At 44.6% G+C, this 20,712-nt stretch overlaps 1 protein-coding gene across 2 annotated transcripts in view; it reads right to left on the minus strand.

Annotated features, from left to right (window-relative positions):
* MEGF10 (multiple EGF like domains 10) overlaps positions 1-20,712 on the minus strand; it is a 156,211-nt gene that overhangs the window by 92,729 nt on the left and 42,770 nt on the right. For both annotated transcript variants that reach the window (XM_075600409.1, XM_075600419.1), the window contains exons 4-5: positions 18,649-18,749; positions 1,915-2,007 (exon numbers count right to left, since the gene is read on the minus strand). In XM_075600409.1, coding sequence (XP_075456524.1) covers positions 1,915-2,007; positions 18,649-18,749 — 194 coding nt within the window. The remainder of the gene's footprint in view (positions 1-1,914; positions 2,008-18,648; positions 18,750-20,712) is intronic.

The raw sequence follows: 20,712 nt of genomic DNA on the forward strand, positions 1-20,712 counted from the left end.
TTATTGTTTTTGAAGTGAAAACTGGTAACGAAAATGCAATACGGAAGTGACGTCATAGGGATGGTCGCACATGTGCAGAAGCAGCCGTCATAGGCCACGCATGCGCAGAAGCAGCCGTCATGGGACACGCATGCACAGAAGCAGCCGTCATGGGACACGCATGCGCAGAAGCAGCCGTCATAGGCCACGCATGCGCAGAAGCAGCCGTCATAGGCCATGCATGCGCAGATGCAGCCTGCATAGGCCACGCATGCGCAGAAGCGGCCGTCCACACACACCACTGTTATTAGAGGAATTCCCAGTGAGCATAAATATAGAAGTGCAAATAGTAACATTTTTATAAATGTACGATTTATAATAAAAATAACAAAGTGGAAAACATGCAAGGTGTCTAAACATATTGTATGAATTGTATGAATATTGTATGTAACATGAATTGTATATAGATTAATATAATATAGTAACTGTAATGATTCTAAAAAAAAATTAAAAAAAACAGGGTGGGTGTGCTGAGCACGCACGTTGTAAGTCAAACTTCTTTGGGTTTAGCCACTGAAATTGTGTTTGATTTTTATGATTTACATTGAATGAAAGACTTTTGAGAGTAACGCCATTTAGATACTTAACAATCCTAAATATATGTATCTTACTTTAGATATCATAAGTCAATTATATCATGTATTCCAAGTGATAGTATGGAAATTTCAACACCAAAATAAATTAAACTCTGAAATCTCTCAATGAATTAAAAACATCGCCATCGCAAATACAATTTCTGTGACAAAAGACAAAGAAGTTTCACTTAAAATGCGCGTGCTTGGCACACGCAACATTTTTTGTGCTCCAGTCCCACCTTCCCAAAACAGGTCAGGTTTTCAGGATATCCCTGCTTCAGCACAGGTGGCTCAATCAGTTCCGGCTTCAGCACAGGTGTCTCAATTGAGCTGAAGCTGGGATATCCTAAAAACCTGACCTGTTGGAGGGGCGGGGGGTGGGGGAGGCATAAGGGCTGGAGTTGAGCACCACTAGGTTAAGAAAATGTAAAAGAAGAACAATTTATAGGGCACAATTTCTCTGTGCTTTCACCTGCATCGCTGTATAACATAGTCAAACTTGAAATGTATTGGTATTTGCAGTATACCATTCAGTGTTTAGCTTCCAGGCCCAAATTTGACCATTTATTGAGCTTGTCATAAAGTACAAAACAAGTGGCAGTTGAGGTGTTAGACGGGTGAGTGGTTTCACACGGTTATAACTCTGCCTTAATATTCCTTGGTAAGTGTGATATCTGTCTTCTTTCTCAGAGGGATGCTGGCAACCCCACAAGATGAGAGTCATGAAAGAGCTATTTACTTTATGAAACTTTCCCTGCTGCCAGATCTCTCCCGGCTAGTAACCTGCCCCGCGATGCTCTGAACAAGAACTCTACACACAGCGCTGGGCTGTTTACGTACAGAGACCAAACTAATTCCAATGTGTGAATGCTTCAGTAAGAGACACCATTGCTTTACAATGTGAATGAGTGGCGTTATGCTGTCGATAGACTCCTTCATGCAGACATTTCCAGCAGTGACAGGGTTAATGCCGTGTCTTGCTACTTTAATAAAAATGCATGTTAACCCGTTTTCACGTGTTGTGTACATCAATTCTTGTCATTAATAAGAACAGTGTAATGCTTGAGATATACAGCAGGTCCTTTAACAAATAAGGATCCTATTCCGCGCACTGTAAGAAAAACATCCCATGCTGACATTGCACCTTTAACAGTCGGAGAAGAGTCGATTAACCAATTTCTAATTAAGTGCTGCAGTTAAATTGCCAACATTAAGGCACAAGATCCCAGCTTATTCCCAGACAGAAAGAACAAAAACAGCAGAAACATTTGGAGACAGGCAACAACAGCTGGAGACTTACCACTGGAGCAGTTCGGGCCTCCCCATCCTGGCTCGCACTGACAGGTGTTAGGAGCAATGCAGCGGCCATGGACACATTTATCAGCACAGTGAGCTGTCAGAGAGACATCAAAAAGGGAAAGCTGAGTTTATAAAAAAAATAAACTATACAGTACAGCTGCTGGGTAGACGTGACTTAAATTCAACTGAATAACAAACACTGTAACAGCTTGTTCATTTTTGCAAACAATTCATTTCTTTATCGGTGTAGCACGGGTCCATGCATTCGCTTGATGTCGCTCTTCGGGGTTCGCGCGTATTTTGCAGTGGCGGCTGCTGAGCACGTTCCGAGGGCAATTTAACGAAGTCTCCTGGCTGCAAACTTCTGGCAAAAATAGAGCGGCAGATTTACCTAGGGAAAACATTTCCCACTGAAACCTGAGGCCATTTGTTTTGAAATAAATTCGACGCAGTTTTTTTTTAAAAATGTATGAGTTTTACTCCTGTTTTGCAGCTGGGAGACTTTGATAAATGACCCCCCCCACCCCATCACCCCCATGTGGAAAGATGTCATTGTAAATACTCAAAGAATACCTTCTCCCCGCGCAATAGGGAATGTAAACATCCATGGGGCTATTTACCAAAGCTTCCTAGTTAGGGCTTTGGTGCAAACGTTTGCAACACGTTTATGAAAAACAAAAATGCCACTGTCCTCCATGGCAGGGGAGTGCAAAGTTTTATGTTGCGCCTCTCCCCCGCCCTCTTACCTGCTCTCCGGCATCTCCTCCTCCTCGTGTGATGCCGCGTTGTCCTGGCGGTATGTTGTCGCTATCGGAAGATGCAGGAGGAGAAGCCGCAGAGAAGGTAAGAGCGTTACAGAGGCCCCACGCTCTCCCCCAGCAATCAGTATCAGCTTCCGTAAGCGCGAGTCTCGGGTTTGGTGCTCCCCATAGAAAATGTTGCACCCCCCAGTTGGCGACCCCTGCTCTATGGGACGGTTTCTGTTTCAATAAGTCGCTGTTATTTTCTGCACTCGTGTCTCTCCGGTTCTTGCAATGTCTCTTGGGAGTCTTTCAGTGGCACAATATATGCTAACACTTTAAAGCATTAACCTACTCCCTTTTAACATACACAATTTGGTGGATGTTTTAACCAGTTTTTTTTGGGTTTTTTTCTTCCTTCAGTAAATGTAGCTTTTTGCACTCCGGAGATATTTGATTTCATGTGGAAGAAGGCAGGCGTGTTGCTGCATTACATTTGGCTTACACGTTTCACATACTGTCGGTTACATATGTACAAAATGTCAAAGATTAATGTGCCTGCCAACGTCAGATCTGATTTTAATTGGACGTCTGCAGGATGTGCGACATATTTTATATGTGGATGTTTATTTATTTTATTTATAACATGTTTTACCAGGAAGTAATCAATAATTGAGAGTTACCTCTTGGTTTCAATTATGCTCTGGGCACAGAGTTATGATAATACATGGTTTGCATGTGGGTTGTATCTTGAAGGTTTTAACACAGTTCTTTACTCCATCATGTAGGTTGTTTAGCTGTTAGTATGATTAAATGCTTACTACAATGTTTCTAAGCAGATCTAAAAAAGCAAACAGTGAACATAGCGTTGCTTTTTAAAATTTGGAAGAAACCAACGTAGACCTCATAAGCTTTGCTTGAGGTCCTCACCTCTCATGGAGGCACAGATCATTGACTATGGTTGCCCATACATTACTGCTACCTCTGTTAGCATGAGACTACTACAGTACATGATTGGACATCGTAATTCGGAGTAGGATATAGTACTTTGCTGAAACAATATCCATACTGTACTGCATCGTCTCCAGACATTATTATTGTAACCGAAATGTTATATTCACAAACCATACCTCGCTAAATAAAGGTGGGTAGGTTACGATGTATGTGTGACTATAAGACAGATGCTGACATTTTAATATAAATGAATCCTTTTTTTCACACTTGGCACAATGTGACACACAATTACTGTGATGTTATCTCAAACTATACAAAAAAAGAAGAGAATGGTGTATGCAGATCATCATTCAATATATGTTTTTGTTCCAAGTAAGTTGCCTTTTTAGGTTTCTGTAGACCACAACATACTTGTATTTTGACCCAGAAGTTAACACTACCCTTCAAAAGCAGCTTTTACAAAACAGTGTTTTTCACATGAGGTGCTATATAAAATACATGCCTTTTCCTATAAGAAAACTCAATGTAAACAAAAAAAAGTAGTGGGAGCCAATATCACCAAGGATAGTGACATACTGATCAATGCCCCTCTGTCTTTCCCATAGTAAGTTAGAATTACGTCTTACTCTTTGGGGGAATTCTTTTTGCTTTGCGTTTTGATCATAAACTTTAAACATCTTAATTTATACATTTTAATTTCTCACTTATCACCACGATGAAAAAAAAATGAAAAAAAATATATATATATATAATAAGTTTGTATTAAATAGTTGAAAATGAACATCGTGGTTCGATGCAAATTTTAGTTATCGTATTATATAAATGTATATAATTGATCCATTTATTTTTGCTTTTTTGATTGGCCTGTTACCAGGAGATTTAAAACAACAAATGGACAACACTCTTGATTTTGAAGAACCCACTATGTCTTGGGAGACCTAACACATTGGGGGTTATTCATCAAACTGCCAAACTGCTGCTCAGAGCGCTATCGCATACAAACCTCTTTTGACTTCAATGGAAGTTTCCGTGCCATAGTACCCTGATTCGCACAATTCCAGTTTAGGGAATAACCCTGTTTACCTCGGTCTGCCATAGGGATTTGTAGCAGCTCAAACCTAAGGACTTCCTATTTCTTGGAGAATAACTGATTTTCATTAAGTGCCTGTTGTCTCAAGCACTTTTGAAGACTGCACTGATAGACAATAGAGGTTAGCCAGCTAAAGGACGTATTAGTGGTTTAAAAGATGCACAAAACAGAATGTTGTATAATCCACCATTACATAGCATTCAAAACGTAATGTAACATTTTATTGACGTTCTACCAGCGTCTCCATTTTTCTGAGCTAAGGTAATACCCAAATAACCCAGTAAGTATGAGAAGGATGAGGGTCTCCTTCATTTTGCATATTTAAGAATTACGTTAAGTAGCCGATTTTAGAGATTTGAGTGTTTACGTTATTAATGTGCATTATATAATCTGTTCCCAGTAGCACCCTCTTTTCTTTTTCAGCCCAGTATATTATAACTGCATTATTCCATTACTCTTAGGCCTATATCCACTGGGCTGTCCTCCCCTTTATAATGCGACTTAAATAACATGACATTATTTCCTTAACGGAGCTTAGGAAATACGGGATGAATACCTTTTAGGCTATAACGATCTCATTTGCATAGAATTTAGAATGATCCACAATGCCACGTTATTTAGCATAGTAAATCCTGGTTAATGTCATGTTATTTGCTTGGGGAATCTCCCCTTTTGGCTGAAGCCGGCCCGAGCAGCTGCTTGGGAGTATATAGAATGACCTGCTAAGATTCCGCTGCTTGTTGCCTACACGGTGAGTTTGAGACACAGCCCTCAACACATCCCCATGCATCCTAGCTGCATAGCAAGTTGCGCAGCTGTGAAGTCATCTGTACATTTGTACCCACAATCTTCACTAGGAAAAAAAAATGAATGAACTTGATTTCCCCCCCCCCCCCCACACACACACTTAATTCAAATCTGAATACTTTTAACATATACATTTCTCGGTCACGGGAATCATTCGTCTATTTTTCCTTAGATCCAATATACACGTGGTCCTATTGTTTGGAAATTCTGCGTCTAGATGACTTAGTTTTCTGCGGGTGCCAGAGACAAATACAAATTGAACAAAATATTTAAGCTTAATTCCTATAAAATGTTTATATATATTTTTTTTTTTTACATTTTATAGCTTCTTATTTTAAACTGTCCGAAGACAGCTAATAAGCCATGAAGGGCTGTGTTTGAACAGCTGCTTATACAATAATAATAATGATGCCAAATTCAAATTGTAGAAACGGTTGCTAAGAATTTGCTCTGAAATTGGAGCTGAAAATGTTGATCGCCATATTAAAGGGAGAAGCGTTTGTCCCTTCGGGCACTAAAGCGTTAATGTTAATCCCGAACCTGCCCTTTCCTGTTGCAATGTCTGAATGACGCTTACAAAGCCCTACTCTGACATTGCTGGGGGTGTAATCGGTTTTATGTGAGTTTACTTCATTTCACCACGGCATATTTCCATTGTACATCTGCGGTAGGGAGGGGTAGAGAACGGCAGCTGGGAAGAGAGGGAGTGTGACTGCTGCTTAAAGGTACAAACTCAGCACTAGAGTCAACTAGTGATAGTTATAGATGTGGCAATAGACTCGCCTTGAACAAATCAGACTAATGTACGGTTGTTTTTATATCGCTTGTGAAAGTCTGAAAATGTTCCTTTGTCTCGAGTAGTAATAAGAGGATTAGAAGATGGGGTCTTGTTTGCTCCATCCCAATAAATAAGTAATTGGATGTGTGGATGCCCATGTGCCAATTAGAAAGGTAGGTTTTAAAGAAGATATAAGGCACAGATAAGGGCAGTATACCCTGCCCTGAACATCAAGTTACAATGTTACAATATTGTTTAAAGTTTTTAAAAGACTTGTCTGATTTTCTTTTCTTTTTTTAAGGTGTTGATCAACTAGTGATTCACCGGGTAAACAGATCGCTGGCATTTGTTGATTTTACTCCTACACAGACATGGGTGAACTGGTCCAAATCCGTTTCCCGGATTTCTGCGGATTATTTAGATCAAATCTTTCCCCCTCCTCCCCACCAAGTGCCATCTGCAGATTGGGAACTAAAAAAAACCTCAAACTTGCTCCAAAATAGGGAGACATTCCTGTGCTTAAAAAGGAGCACAGCTGAGGTACCATGGGAGATATGCTAATGACTATGTAAAGTATATTTAAATTAGTCCCATCCAACACTTCCTTAAAGGATTTGCATACCAACTGTATAGAGTTGATAAGCCTAAGACACCTAATGATGGGAATGGTGTCCGACCCAAAAGGACTAGAACCCACAAGCACTGCTTTTCTAGGCACCATAAACATGTCGTTAAACTTGTGTTTGAGTGGATTGGAATTTTGCATAGTATGCACTAATTCAATCCAAGAATTGTATTCATTGTATTTATTTTGTCAGATCTCGTATGAGAAACAAATAACTGCCAGCGCTGTGCACTGTACATTGTATTTCTAGTGTAACATCAGTAAACCTTTATTTCAGACTCTACACAAAAGCAGTGAGCGCACACAGTCTGTTGCAGTTCATTTCAAAAGGGAACCTTTTCTCTCCCTCTGCCCTTTGAACATGGGTAAGAGTGAAGTGAACATAAGGATTTCTTAATGCAACAGTTTATTTTCGTCTCTTCCTTGAGAAAATAACATGCTACTGTGCTACTGTATATACTCGGCATTGTAGAGGTGCAGACACTCACTAGATGCTGCGTGTTTGTTTGTCTTATGAGGGAGATGTATGAGCTCTCAAACCTAGCTGATTTTCTGACATTAGCACAGATTTAACTACTGTAGGGTTACCAGGTGTCTTCTCCAAAAATACTGGACACAATGGTGAAAGGTGTGACGCGCTCGACACAAACACACCCCTCTCACCTCTCTCAACTCCATGCTCTTTCCTCCACTCCTTGGCAACACCCCCATGCTCCTGACACCTGATTGGCTGCATTACCCAGCAGCAGTAAATCAAGATGGAGGTAGCTGCCCAGCCCCCTATCAGCAGCCCTGCTCGGAGAAATCCCACGAGCCCCCCCCCCCCAAGCTGGTCAGGTCACTATATTCAGAGAGGTAATATCAGACACGTACATGTCCAGTATTGCCTCTAATTTTTACTGGACAAAGTGTCCAAATACAGTACAGTACAGTCCAGTTCAATACTGGATACCTGGCAACCCTATCATAAATATTGTACCTGGCTTGGCCCAGCTTTATTCACATTATCACCTTAGAACCCAAGCCATATTCTTAAAGAGAAACAGTATTCTAAAGCTATAGTTTAAACCAGTGGTTTTCAATCGGGGTTCCACAGAACCCAGGGATTCCACAAGCACCCCTCAAGGGTTCCGCGTCTGCCAGAAGGGGAGAGCCGGGACAACACTCCCAGCTGTCCGAGGACCGGCAGCGGCACCCCAAGCAGCAGTGACCCGGCGGCTCCTGAGCTAAGCAGCAGCAGCCGGCAGCTCACTGCTATTCTTCTTTCTGCCTGCTCTGGTCAGCGTGCGCTCTCGCAGGGAGGGAGAGGGGGAGAGGAGGGCGAACACATTCTAAGTGCTTCACTTCTGAACGGGTCCGGACAGTAGGTCAGAGTGTGTGTGTGTGTGTGTTTGTGTGTGTGTGTGTGTAAAAGTGGGAGAGTGGATGTGTGTGTGTGTGTGTGTGTATAAGTGTGTGTGTGTGTAAGTGGGAGAGTGTGTGTAAGTGGGAGAGTGTGTGTATGTGTGTATGTGTGTAAGAGGGAGAGTGTGTGCATGCGTGCAAGGGGGAGAGTGAGGGGGAGAAGGCGCATAAGGAGGACAGTGAGGGGAGGGAGACACGGGGTGACAGGAGGGGGGAGAGCGGGGTGACGGGAGTGGGGAGAGAGACGGGGGCAATGGGAGGTTAGGGGAGAGAGATGGGGACGACAGGAGGGGCGAAGAGAGGGGCGATGGATGGGGGGGGGCGATAGAGATTGCAGCAACAGGGGGGCGAGAGTTGGGGTTCCCCAGAATTTCAAAATTGAATTCTGGGGTTACCTAACCAAAATAAGGTTAAAAACCACTCGTGTAAACTTTCATTGTAACTTCCGAACAAGCCGGGAGATACACCCATAAATGGAGCTGGCTTATTTATTTATTCCCTGGCTTGTTCAAACTATTCCCTTACTGGGCCACTTAAAAAAAAAACTATTTTCAGGACCATGTGGAAAACAGCAAGACTCACATCATAAAGGATGGGAAATATGCAGGGTTAATGTACTGGAAGGAATCTAAAAAATATGGAGAGCTCTGATCTTTAATTAAAATTAGCTTTGGAGTGCAATAAGTGCATAGCAATGATGTGCATTACTATACTGTATACTTGGGAAGGTGACAAAAAAGTACTTCTGCTTTTAGAAACCAGTATATTTATGTATGTTTACTTATATAGAAAGGGTTTTGCTAAGGACGATAAAGGAAGAAAATGAAATATAGACCTCGTTTTCAAATGGAGACAGTATTATGTTGCATTACCTCACATTTTTTTAAATTACAGGAAACTATATACATCAGCTACTTAAATCATACCAGTTATAATGAGGAAAAGATCATGTTTCTACTTCTTTTCCGCAGTAATTCTGTTGGAGAGCTTCACTTTCAAAACAGAACGACTATGTAAATGTTATCAAAATGTCTGAATTCACTCTTCACGTGCCGTTACATATTAACACTTATCTTTGCAAACTTAAACGTCTGAACCTTTGGCAGAACAAAAACTCTCTAGGGATTACATTCTCTAGACATCTGCCGCTGCCAATCACTCTGCGTTCTTTAAGAACAAGAAAGCGTTGGTGTCCCTGCATTTACAATGTAACCGAGGCTTTCAGAGAAGAATGTACAGTTCAATTCTGATCGTTCGGCACCATTGCGATTCGAGTGGTGCCGGATTGTTGGATATTCTGAAATTGGGTGTCACTCCCAGCCAGACACTTTAACTTCCCCTTTTTACTTGCTATGCAGTAGTATAATATTTATAGGTACAGTAACTTAAGTAGCCTACATAATAATAAACAGCAATTGTGTAAATAAACTATTGTACTACAGCAGCGGTGCGCAAAGTTGGGGGGCGCGTGACGCGTCACCATGGCGCCGCGGTGACATCACATGCTCTTCTCCATGGCAATGGGGTCACGTGATTTGATGCCGCCAAACAAGGTAAGGGGGGCGCGAAAGCAAGGGGGGAGCAGGCAGGATGGCGCAGCTCCAAAAGTTTGCACTCCCCTGTTACTACACTACAGTACAGTACTAATCAAGCAATACCTTCAAATACAGTATTTTACTCACCACTATTAAGAAATTACTTTAGAAGTGATGCAGAGCAACAAAGTATTGTACAGTATTTAGTGAGTAAACTTAAAGAGTATTCACTTATTAAACTACACAACTGTAAGGTTCGGGGAGCCACACCGTCCTTGGCACGCTCACCGCTCACCCGCTCCGGTGGCCAGTGCTCTCCCGAGACCCGTTCATGCCTCCGCGGGTCCCGCTGGTCCCTCCAGCGGCCATCTTGCTTTAGGTGCATGTGCGCGCACCTGCTTCAGCCCCTTAAGGCCATCACTTCGCGAGGACGGGGGGCGCGTGCAACACACGCACGCAGGCCCGCACGGGCATGGATGCACGCGAAGCACACTCAGGCTCCATCCCAGAGATCTCACCTGAGCCTTGTTACCCTGCCTCCTATCGAAGCCTCGCTTTGCACACACCTCCACGCTGCAGTTTTCCTATTGGACGCTCTCACCTGCATATGCTCAGCTGTGCCACTAGCACTTTGGCTGAGCATAGTTCTAGTTGCGTTGAACTCACCTCTTCTCTGCCTCCACAGTCTTGTCCTGTCTTGCCTTGCTGCTTATCTTCCTGTGTACCGACCTGGCTTTCCACGACATTCGCTCTTCTCCAAACCTGACCACGGCATCCGGACAAACGACCATTCTGCTCTCTCCTACCCTGACCTCGGCAACCGATGATTCTACTCTCTCCAATCCCAGACACAATAGTACCTGCAACGTTCTGTATCTCTCCTCCTCTGACCCGGCAAGTATAACAACGATCCGTACCTCTCCAACCCTGACCTGGCTATTCCGACTTACTCAACACTCCAGACACGCCACCGTGGCTGTGGGTGGCGTAATATCCATTCCCACCTCAGCACCGGTCTTGTTTGTGGTGAGCACAGCGTGACAGTATGCTCAGCCCAACAAACATGGACCCCACTGAGGTGGAACTCTGTCCTCTCACGCCAATATGTTCACTAGGCTAGAGAGATACCTAGAACAGAATGACCGCTGGATGGACCTGTTACAGCAGAGCCTCCATTCCCTCACTATCCAGGCACAGACCGCTCCTCCTGTATCTAACCAACGGCAACTGCTACTGCTTCTACCACCCCGATTCCAGCCATTACTTCTACTGAACCTCGCCTACCGACGCCTAACCGTTACGAGAGAGATCCCCATGGGTGTAGAGGCTTCTTAAACCAATGCTTTATCCAATTTGAGATCACCCCTTCTCATTTTGTTTCTCCAAGATCCAAGGTGGCCTATATCATATCCCTACTTACGGAAGATGCCTTGGCTTGGGCTTCCCCCATCTGGGAACAGAGATCAGACCTTACACAGGACATCGGCCTCTTCACCAGGGAGTCCCGTAGGGTCTTCAACGCTCCAGGACGTAAGATGACTGCTTCTTCCTCCCTATTTCATATCTCCCAGGGAGACCGATCGGTCCCCAGGTACGCTCTGGAGTTCCGCACTGTTGCATCCGAGACAGGATGGAACAACGAGGCCTTATTCTCTGCCTTCTGGCAAGGCCTTGCTGAGAACATCAAAGACGAACTTGCAGCCCAGGAACGCCCCACTGATCTAGAGAAGCTGATTGCTGTCTGTATTCGGGTGGACCAATGCCTGCAGGAGGTCTGAACGTTCCGTTGTCAACAGCGGAGACCGAGATCTCCTTCTTCTCGCTTCATCGCTTCAGTATTTTCCCATGCTCATGCTCCAGAACCCATGCAACTAGGGGGTAACCGGTTATCCTCATCTGAGAAGCAACGCCGCCGCAGCGCAGGCCTTTGTCTCTACAACGGCTATTCCGGCCATCAAGTGCTCGTGTGTCCCCACAAGCCGGAAAATGCCAACTCTCAATGAGATCCCGGGGAGTGTTGTTGGGAACGCTGTCCATCTCCCCTATCACCAAAGAGAGTCTGCCAACTCGGATTATGATACCAGCGGTCCTGTCCGGGGAGAATTTTCACGTCACTGCGAATGCTTTTGTGGATTCCGAATCGGGAGGTAACTTTATCGATCAGACCTTCGCAGAACAGAATAACATTCCACTCATCCGCAAGAAGCTACTAGTGGGGTTGGAGGCCATCGACGGACGACCACTACAACCAGCCTTTATCTCCATACAGACCGTCCCATTCCGCTTGCAGATGGGGGAAGACCATAAGGAGGAAATTCACTCTACGTGATTCACACCCCTGCGGTTGAGGTAATTTTGGGTCTTCCATGGCTCTAACGCCATAATCCTCGCATGGATTGGACCAATAAAAAGTCTATCCAGTGGAGTATCCGTTGTGTGAAATCCTGTCTTACGCCCGTTCACAAGGTTGGGGGCTTGTGCACATCCGGGAAGCCGGCAAACTCTCTACCAGATGTATATGAAGAATTTTGTGATGTGTTCGATAACGTACGCTCTGAAGTGCTATCTCCACATCACCCCTTCAATTGTCTGATAGACCTGTTGTCCGGTTCGGTACTTCCTAGAGGAAGATTTTACCCACTCTCCCTTCTGGAGACCAAGGCTATGAGCGAGTACATCCAAGAGAACCTTGAGAAGGGATTTATTCAGAAATCTTCTTCCCGAGCGGGAACCAGATTCTTTTTAATGGAAAAGAAGGACGGGTCCCTTTTACCGTGCATTGATTATAGGGGTCTCAATAAGATTACTATTAAGAATCGCTACCCGTTACCCTTGATCACGGAACTCTTTGACCGTCTACAAGGGTCAACTATCTTCACTAAATTGGACTTGCAGGGTGCCTACAATTTGGCGAGAATATGCCAAGGCGATGAATGGAAAATGGCATTCAATACCCGGGATAGCAATTATGAATATCTAGTCATGCCCTTCGGTCTTTGCAACGCCATGGCGGTATTTCAAGACTTCGTCAATGAAATATTCCGGGACATCCTCAACAAATTTCTCATTGTCTATCTGGATGACATTTTGATCTTTTCCAAGTCTACCCAGGAACACGTCAGCCACAGTAAACAGGTACTGTTACACCTCCGAGAGAATCACCTATTAGACAAATTGGAGAAATGTCAATTCCATCAGACCTCCACGGCATTCTTAGGATATATAATTTCTGATTCCGGCTTTTCGATGGATCCAGATAAACTCAAGACTATTCTAGAATGGCCCCGTCCGACCACTCTCAAAGGTTTCCAATGCTTCTTAGGCTTCGCAGATTTATCCAAGGTTTTTCTTCTACGGTAGCTCCCATCGCGGCCTTAACCAAGAAAGGCATAGATTCCACCTCGTGGTCCACAGCTGCCATCTTAGCATTTGACTATCGGAAGAAAGCCTTTGTGTCTGCTCCTATCCTCACCCACCCTGACCCCAAATTACCCTTTACACTGGAGGTAGACGCATCAGACATTGGGGCCGGGGCCATCTTATGTCAAAGAAAATCTCCATTGGCAAGACTGCATCAGTGCGCATGTTTTTAAAAACATTTTCTTCAGCTGAGAGAAACTATGATGTGGGGAACCGGGAACTACTGGCAATCAAGCTGGCTCTTGAGGAATGGAGACACCTCTTGGAATGCACGGAAAATCCCATTACTATATTAACCAACCATAAGAACCTTCTTTATATAGAAGGCGCTCGTCGCCTAGAAAAAGTAGTCGCCTAGAAGCCCGACAAGCGCGCTGGTCGCAATTCTTCTCCCATTTTAATTACATCATCTCCTTTGTCCCGGGATCCAAGAATCTCAAAGCGGACGTTTTGTCATGACAGTTCCTCGCTGAGGAGAAGTCCGAAGATCTATTGGAGACAGTGCTCCCTTCTAAATATATTATCTCTGCTAACTCCTTTGATGTTATGGACAAGATCTGCCGGGATCAATCCCATATCCCAGAGGGTCTCAAAGTTCCAGAGGGTCGCCTCTTCACCGCACCTCTATACCAAAAAAGGGTCCTGGAGTGGTGTAATTCCGCTAAATCATCTGGACACCAAGGTGTTCGTAGGACCATCGACCTCGCACAGCGAACTTTTTGGTGGCCAGGTATGCAGGCAGACATCAAGGAGTTCGTTCAAGCATGTGCTATGTGTGCCCACAACCAGATACCGCGGAGCAGACCCCTGCGACTCCTCCAACCACTCCTGATTCCGGACCGCCCTTGGAACCACTTGTCTATGGATTTCAAAGTAGACCTACCTCCTTCCAAACGGATGAACACGATTCTCATTGTCGACACATTTGATTGCTTTGAAAGGTCTTCCAAGCTCCCCCAAGCTTGCAGATATCTTTGTTCAAGAGAACTTCCGTCTACATAGGGTTCCTCAGACCATAGTCTCCGACCGTGGGTCACAATTTATTTCCAGGTTCTGGCGTGCTTTCTCTCAAAGGCTGGGCATCTCATTACACTTTTCATCAGGATACCATCCACAAACAAACGGTCAGATGAAGAGAACAAATCAAACTCTGGAGCAGTATCTGCGTTGTTTCATTTCCGACTCCCAGGACAACTGGGCGGACCTTCTGCCATTGGTCAAATTTGCTCACAACTCTTTGCGCAATGAGTCCACCAGAGAGAGTCACCATTCTTTATCATGTAGCCCCGGTAAGAAATGGTGGGCTACATATCTTTCCCCTACTGGAGTAAGTCCTGTTAAGGGCAGGCGCCAGTAGTAATCATGGGTTTTCCCTGCTTCAAGCCCTGCCAGGATTGGTGGAAGTAGGCACCTGACTCTGTGGCTTATGCAAGAGACACAGGGGAGGGGCCTGCTGACATCATGATGGGCAGGGCTGTCTCTATTTAGTTGCAGTTCCTGTGTGTTCTGTGTCAGTTATGGCTGGAGTGTCTGACTGGACAGTCAGACTGTGTGAGCTAGCTAGGTTCCAGAGGAGGAGGGCCTAGTTAGCTGGAGGTGGACCAATTCCTCTCACCCTCCTTAGGGGGTGAGGGAAGAGCTAGCCCCACCCTGAGTGCCCTAGGTTTGGGGTGGAGGCAGGGAGAAAAGACCCCACAGACCATCCTGAGGGGGTACAGTCTGGAGGAGAAGAAGGAGGAGGAAGAGACCAGTGTACCTGTATTATTGCTGCTGCTGTGAGCTGCTGTATGAGAATAAAGAGCTGCTGCTACTTTTAAAGATACTGTGTGTGAGTTTGAGATCACTCGCCCTGGGATCAGGGCTTCTTCTGGGAGGATCTTAACCTATGCCTATAGGTCTCGCCAGAAGATGGAGGCGCTGCACCGTTGCTAGAGAAGATGAAGGCATATACCCCAGAAGCCTGGTCCTGTTATCCCCAATACCAACGCGGGAGACTCAGGCCCTCCTGTTACAAGCAGGTATGCACCACCTTAGTACATGTAGCCAGCGCTCATTACACCTTGGAGGTCCAATCTGCGACCGGGGGGGGGGGGGAACATGGGCTACAATCAATTATGGATTCCACCCTTCCCGACTCCCATTGGCCTCTTCTTTCTCCGAGGTACCAGCTGTGGATAATTGAATTTGCTTCCTTCAGGATTTATGGAAGAAGATCCAGGGGAATCTGAGAGTCGCAACCAGTAGGCAAAAGATCCAAGCAGACCAACTCCGTCAAAAGAACCAAGAATTCAGCCCGGGAGACACGGTATGGTTGTCTTCAAAAAACATCCGCCTCAAGGTGGCTACACCTAAGCTGGCACCCAGGTTCCTCGGTCCGTATCCCGTGATACAAAGGATCAACCCGGTGGTACACCGGCTTCTTCTTCCACCCTCAATGAAGATTCCCTCAGTTTTTCATGTCTCACTGCTGAAACCCGCATTCCAGAGCCCTCGATTCCCTGATACCACCTCACCACCTCCTCCACTACTCATAGATGGGCAACAGGAGTACAAGGTCCAAACCATTGTGGATTCCAGGATCTCCAGAGGGATGGTACAGTACTTAGTCCACTGGAAGGGCTATTGACCTGAAGAACGGTCTTGGATTCACCACCACCAGCTTAACGCCCCCAGACTCATACAGGCTTTTCCTCAGAAGCATCCCCACAAGTCAGCTTGGAATCGCCCGGAGGTCGCTTCTGAAGAAGGGGGTACTGTAAGGTTTGGGGAGCCACGCCGCCCTCGGCTCCCCGCTCACCCAGCCAGTGCTCTCCCGAGACCCGCTCCTGCCTCTGCAGGTCCTGTCGGTCCCTCCGGCCAGCCATCTTGCTTTAGGCGCGCACGCATCCGCTCCAGACCCTTAAAGCCGTCCCTTCGCGATGGACGGGGGGCACGCCCAACACACGTGCGCAGGCATGTGCACGGACGCACGCGCAGCACACACAGGCTCGCAGGCTTGATGTGATGTGGCTTGCAGACATAACGCTTTGGCCAAAGGATTTAACTAAATGACCCTTTTTCAAGAGAATATATAAGTATTTCACTGTGTATTTTTGTCATATTGGATATAGCATTGGGCTTTTCTGTCTTTTGTTGTAGACATTTGGCCACACTCAGTAGCACTCCTTTTGACACTTTTATTTTTTATATATATATATATATATAGTGGTATATTTGGGGGTTTCTTGAGCTTGCTGGGATTTTGTGTGTTTGATAAAATGTTTATGTACTGGAGAAACCAATGTGAAGATGGAGAAGGGAATCTAAGTAGCTGTAAAAAAAACCTGTAATTATAAAATCAAACCGGTTTTGTAACTCCAGCCAGATAATTTATGGCCGGGTCAAATGTCTGCATTCGTAATTGATATCTATGGTTTCAATTTATATACCACAAGCTTATTTTCATTTGCCTTTCATACAGTTGTCCATGCAAGTAATACGTTTTGGTTAGATGCACAATGAATTGCTTTCACTCTGAACATGCCAATTGTGTGTTTTTGGGGGAGAGGTTTCAAAAATTCAAAGCATTACAAAATCAAGATATTTTGATCAAGATATCTTGAGAAAGATCCCATTTGAGAACTATAACGTTGATGTCATAATAAATTATTATTAATTGTTCACCTGTCTCAACTCCAATCCATCCTACAGCCAGACTCATCTACCCCACTCACTGCTCCACTTCTGCTGCTCCACTATTCACATCCCTACACTGGCTTCCCTTGTCCCTAGAATCAAATTTAAAATCATAGCTCTGACTTACAAAGCTCTCACCCCTAAATATATCCCCAAACGCCCAGTAGTGGGATTCAGAAATTTTATTAACCAGTTCTCTCTCACCTTACCGCCCAAACACAGAGAACCTGAATGGAACCCGGGGCCCCAAACCCGGGGCACCGGAACCTAACTCGGTCTTAGCCATGTTATTTATAAATGACCTGACTGTTACGTCATTTATTCTACATTTCACTCCAAGTATTCACCAATTTGCACCAATTTATATTCTGTTTCGTAAAAAATCTGGGGAGGGGTCATGGGAAAGAATGCCCTTCCATAGATTTTTTTTACGAAATAGAATATGAAAGAGCGCAAATTGGTGCAAATTGGTGCCTGCTTGGAGTGAAATTTAGAACAAATGCCGTAATGGTCAGATCATTTATAAATAACTTGCCTGCAGTCATACTGTACATGGCGAGCAATACTGATCTCAATCCTGTTACCATAAATTCCAAGATTGTTGCACCCCTCCTCATCCTCTCACCCCCTCCCCTCATCCTCTCTCACCCCGCTCCCCCCTCCTCTCTCACCCCCTCCCTTCATCCTCTGTCACACCCTCCCCTCCTCCTCTCTCACCTCCCTTCATCCTATCACCCCCCTCCCCTCATTCTCTCTCACCTCCCTTCATCCACTCACCCCCCTCCCTTCAGCCAATCAGGATGGATCAAGCTGCCCAGCCCCCTAGCAGAAGCCCTGCTCTCTCCCTTCTCGCACCGGCTCGGCGAACATGGGAAATTCTAGGTACAGGTCCACACGTACTGGTGTGAGCCGGCTGAATCCCACCACTGCAAACGCCCCTACGTTCTGTCCATACAGTACATGTGCCTTTCCTCCTGCCTTATTACCTCTTTTCACTCCCACCTACAAGACTTCTCCCATGCTGCCCCCTCTCTCTGCTATTCCCTACCACACACCATCAGACTCTCCCCAGCTTTCAGACATTTAAAAGCTCCCTGAAAACTCACTTTCAAGGAAGCCAATCAAGCATATCGCTAACATCCAACGTCTCCCATCCAACCCTATAGGAACCAGCTGTGTGGCTGGACCAATTTCCACGCTATCTAACACCCCATAACACTCACACCATCAAACCATAATGGAATCAGCTGAGCGGCTGGACCCTACCCCAACTGAGAAATACTCCACCCCGCAAAGAGCAGACACTTTACATTTTGTTTCAACATTGTCCCTCATAGCTTCTAGATTGTAAGCTCTTACGTGCAGGGCTCTCAATACCTTCTGTATCTGTTTGTGCTTGTTTGTCCTTATTTAGTATGTAACTCTGTTTATGTCATGTATATCTCTCTGTAACCCATTGTACTACGCTGTGGAATATGTAGGCACTTTACAAATAAACAATAATAATAATGAATTGCTGCATTGTTTCATGTCCCATGTCACCTTCTATTTACCTATTGTTGATGTCTTATGGTGTAAGTGGAATGAATTATGTTACTTGTTTCAGCAATTTTACCCACAAATGTTAATTGAAGAAAGCCTTGTTCAAAGATCAACAGAGTAAACATGAAATTCTAAATAAAAGATCTGAAAAGGGAATATACTTACGAACACACATTTCGCTGCTTTCGTAAAATCCAGGACAGCACTGAGACTTGCGCCTGTACATAGTTTTATCGCCCCGTCTGTAAGCAGTGCGGTAACTGATTCTGCAAAATAAAATGATGCCAGTTCAGAAACTGCAGAAATGATAGTAGAACTTTCTTTCATATTATTATACTCCATTCAGTCACGTCAGTAAAATAAATATACAGTTAGGTCCGTAAATAATTGGACATTGATACAAGTGTTCTTATTTCGGCTGTGTACCAAAATAAATTCAAGTTACAGTTAAATAATGAATATGGGCTTAAAGTGCAGTCTATCAGCTTTAATTTGAGGGTATTCACATCCACATTGGAGGAAGTGTTTAAGAATTACATCTCTTTAATATTTAGCCCCCTCTTTTTCAAGGGACCAAAAGTAATTGGACAATTGACTCAAAAGCTGTTTCATGGACAGGTACGGGCTATTCCTTAGTTATTTCATCATCGATTAAGCAGGTAAAAGGTCTGGAGTTGATTCCAGGTGTGGCATTCGCATTTGGAAGCTGTTGCTGTGAACCCACAACATGCTGTCAAATGAGCTCTCAATGCAAGTGAAACAGGGCATCCTTAGGCTGCAAACAAAAAGAAAATCCATCAGAGAGATAGCAGGAACATTAGGTGTGGCCAAATCAACAGTTTGGAACATTCAGAGAAAAAAAAACGCACTGGTGAGCTCTGCAAAACAAAAAGGCCTGGACGTCCACAGAAGACAACAATGGTGGATGGTCCTTTCCATGGTAACACAATCATAAATAAAATGTTAATTTTCAATACTTTGTTGGGAATCCTTTTCAAGCAATGACTGCTTGAAGTCTGGAACGCATGGACATCACCAAACGCTGGGTTTCCTCCTTTGTGATGCTTTGCGAGGCCTTTACTGCAGCTGTCTTCAGTTGTTGTTTGTTCGTGGGTCTTTCTGCCTAAAGTTTTGTCTTCAGCAAGTGAAAAGCATGCTCGATTGGGTTGAGATCAGGTGATTGACTCAGCCATTGCAGAATATTGCACTTCTTTGCCTTAAAAAACTCCTGGGTTGCTTTCGCAGTATGTTTTGGGTCATTGTCCATCTGTAAAGTGAAGCGCCGTCCAATCAACTTCACTGAATTTGGCTGAATGTGAACAGACAATATATCCCTATACACTTCAGAATTCATCCGGCTGCTTCTGTCTTCTGTCACATCATCAATAAACACTAGTGACCCAGTGCCATTGTAAGCCATGCATGCCCATGCCATCACACTGCCTCCACCGTGTTTTACAGATGATGTGGAATGCTTCAGATCATGAGCCGTTCCAAGCCGTCTCCATACTTTTTTCTTCCCATCATTCTGGTACAGGTAGATATTGTTTGGCAAAGTCTAATCTGGCCTTTCTATTCTTCAGGCTTATGAATGGTTTGCACCTTGTGGTAAACCCTCTGTATTTGCTCTCGTGAAGTCTTCTCTTTATGGTAGACTTGGATAATGATATGCCTACCTCCTGGAGAGTGTTCTTCACTTGGCTGGATGTTGTTAAGGGGTTTTTCTTTACCATGAAAAGGATCCTACGATCATCCACCACAGTTGTCTTCTGTGGACGTCCCGGCATTTTTGTGTTGCAGAGCTCACCACTGCATTCTTTCTTTCTCTGAATATACTAAACTGTTGATTTGGCCACTCCTAATGTTCCTGCTATCTCTCTGATGGATTTTTTTTTTTTTTTGCAGCCTAAGGATGCCCTGTTTCACTTGCATTGAGAGCTCCTTTGACCTCATGTTGTGGGTTCACAGCAACAGCTTCCAAATGCGAATGCCACACGTGGAATCAACTCCAGACCTTTTACCTGCTTAATTGATGATGAAATAACGAAGGAATAGCCCACACCTGTTAGGTGATATCACACTTTTCTACCATAAGAGAGAAGGAGCGGTTCAGTGAATAAAGACACTGACTGGCACGAAGTTTGAGGCAGGGGAACCTGGTTCAATTCCCGGTATTGGCTCCTTGTGACCTTGGGCAAGTCACTTTATCTCCCTGTGCCTAAGGTACCA

The sequence above is a fragment of the Ascaphus truei genome, chromosome 1, assembly GCF_040206685.1.
Source record: "Ascaphus truei isolate aAscTru1 chromosome 1, aAscTru1.hap1, whole genome shotgun sequence".
Taxonomy (NCBI): domain Eukaryota; kingdom Metazoa; phylum Chordata; class Amphibia; order Anura; family Ascaphidae; genus Ascaphus; species Ascaphus truei.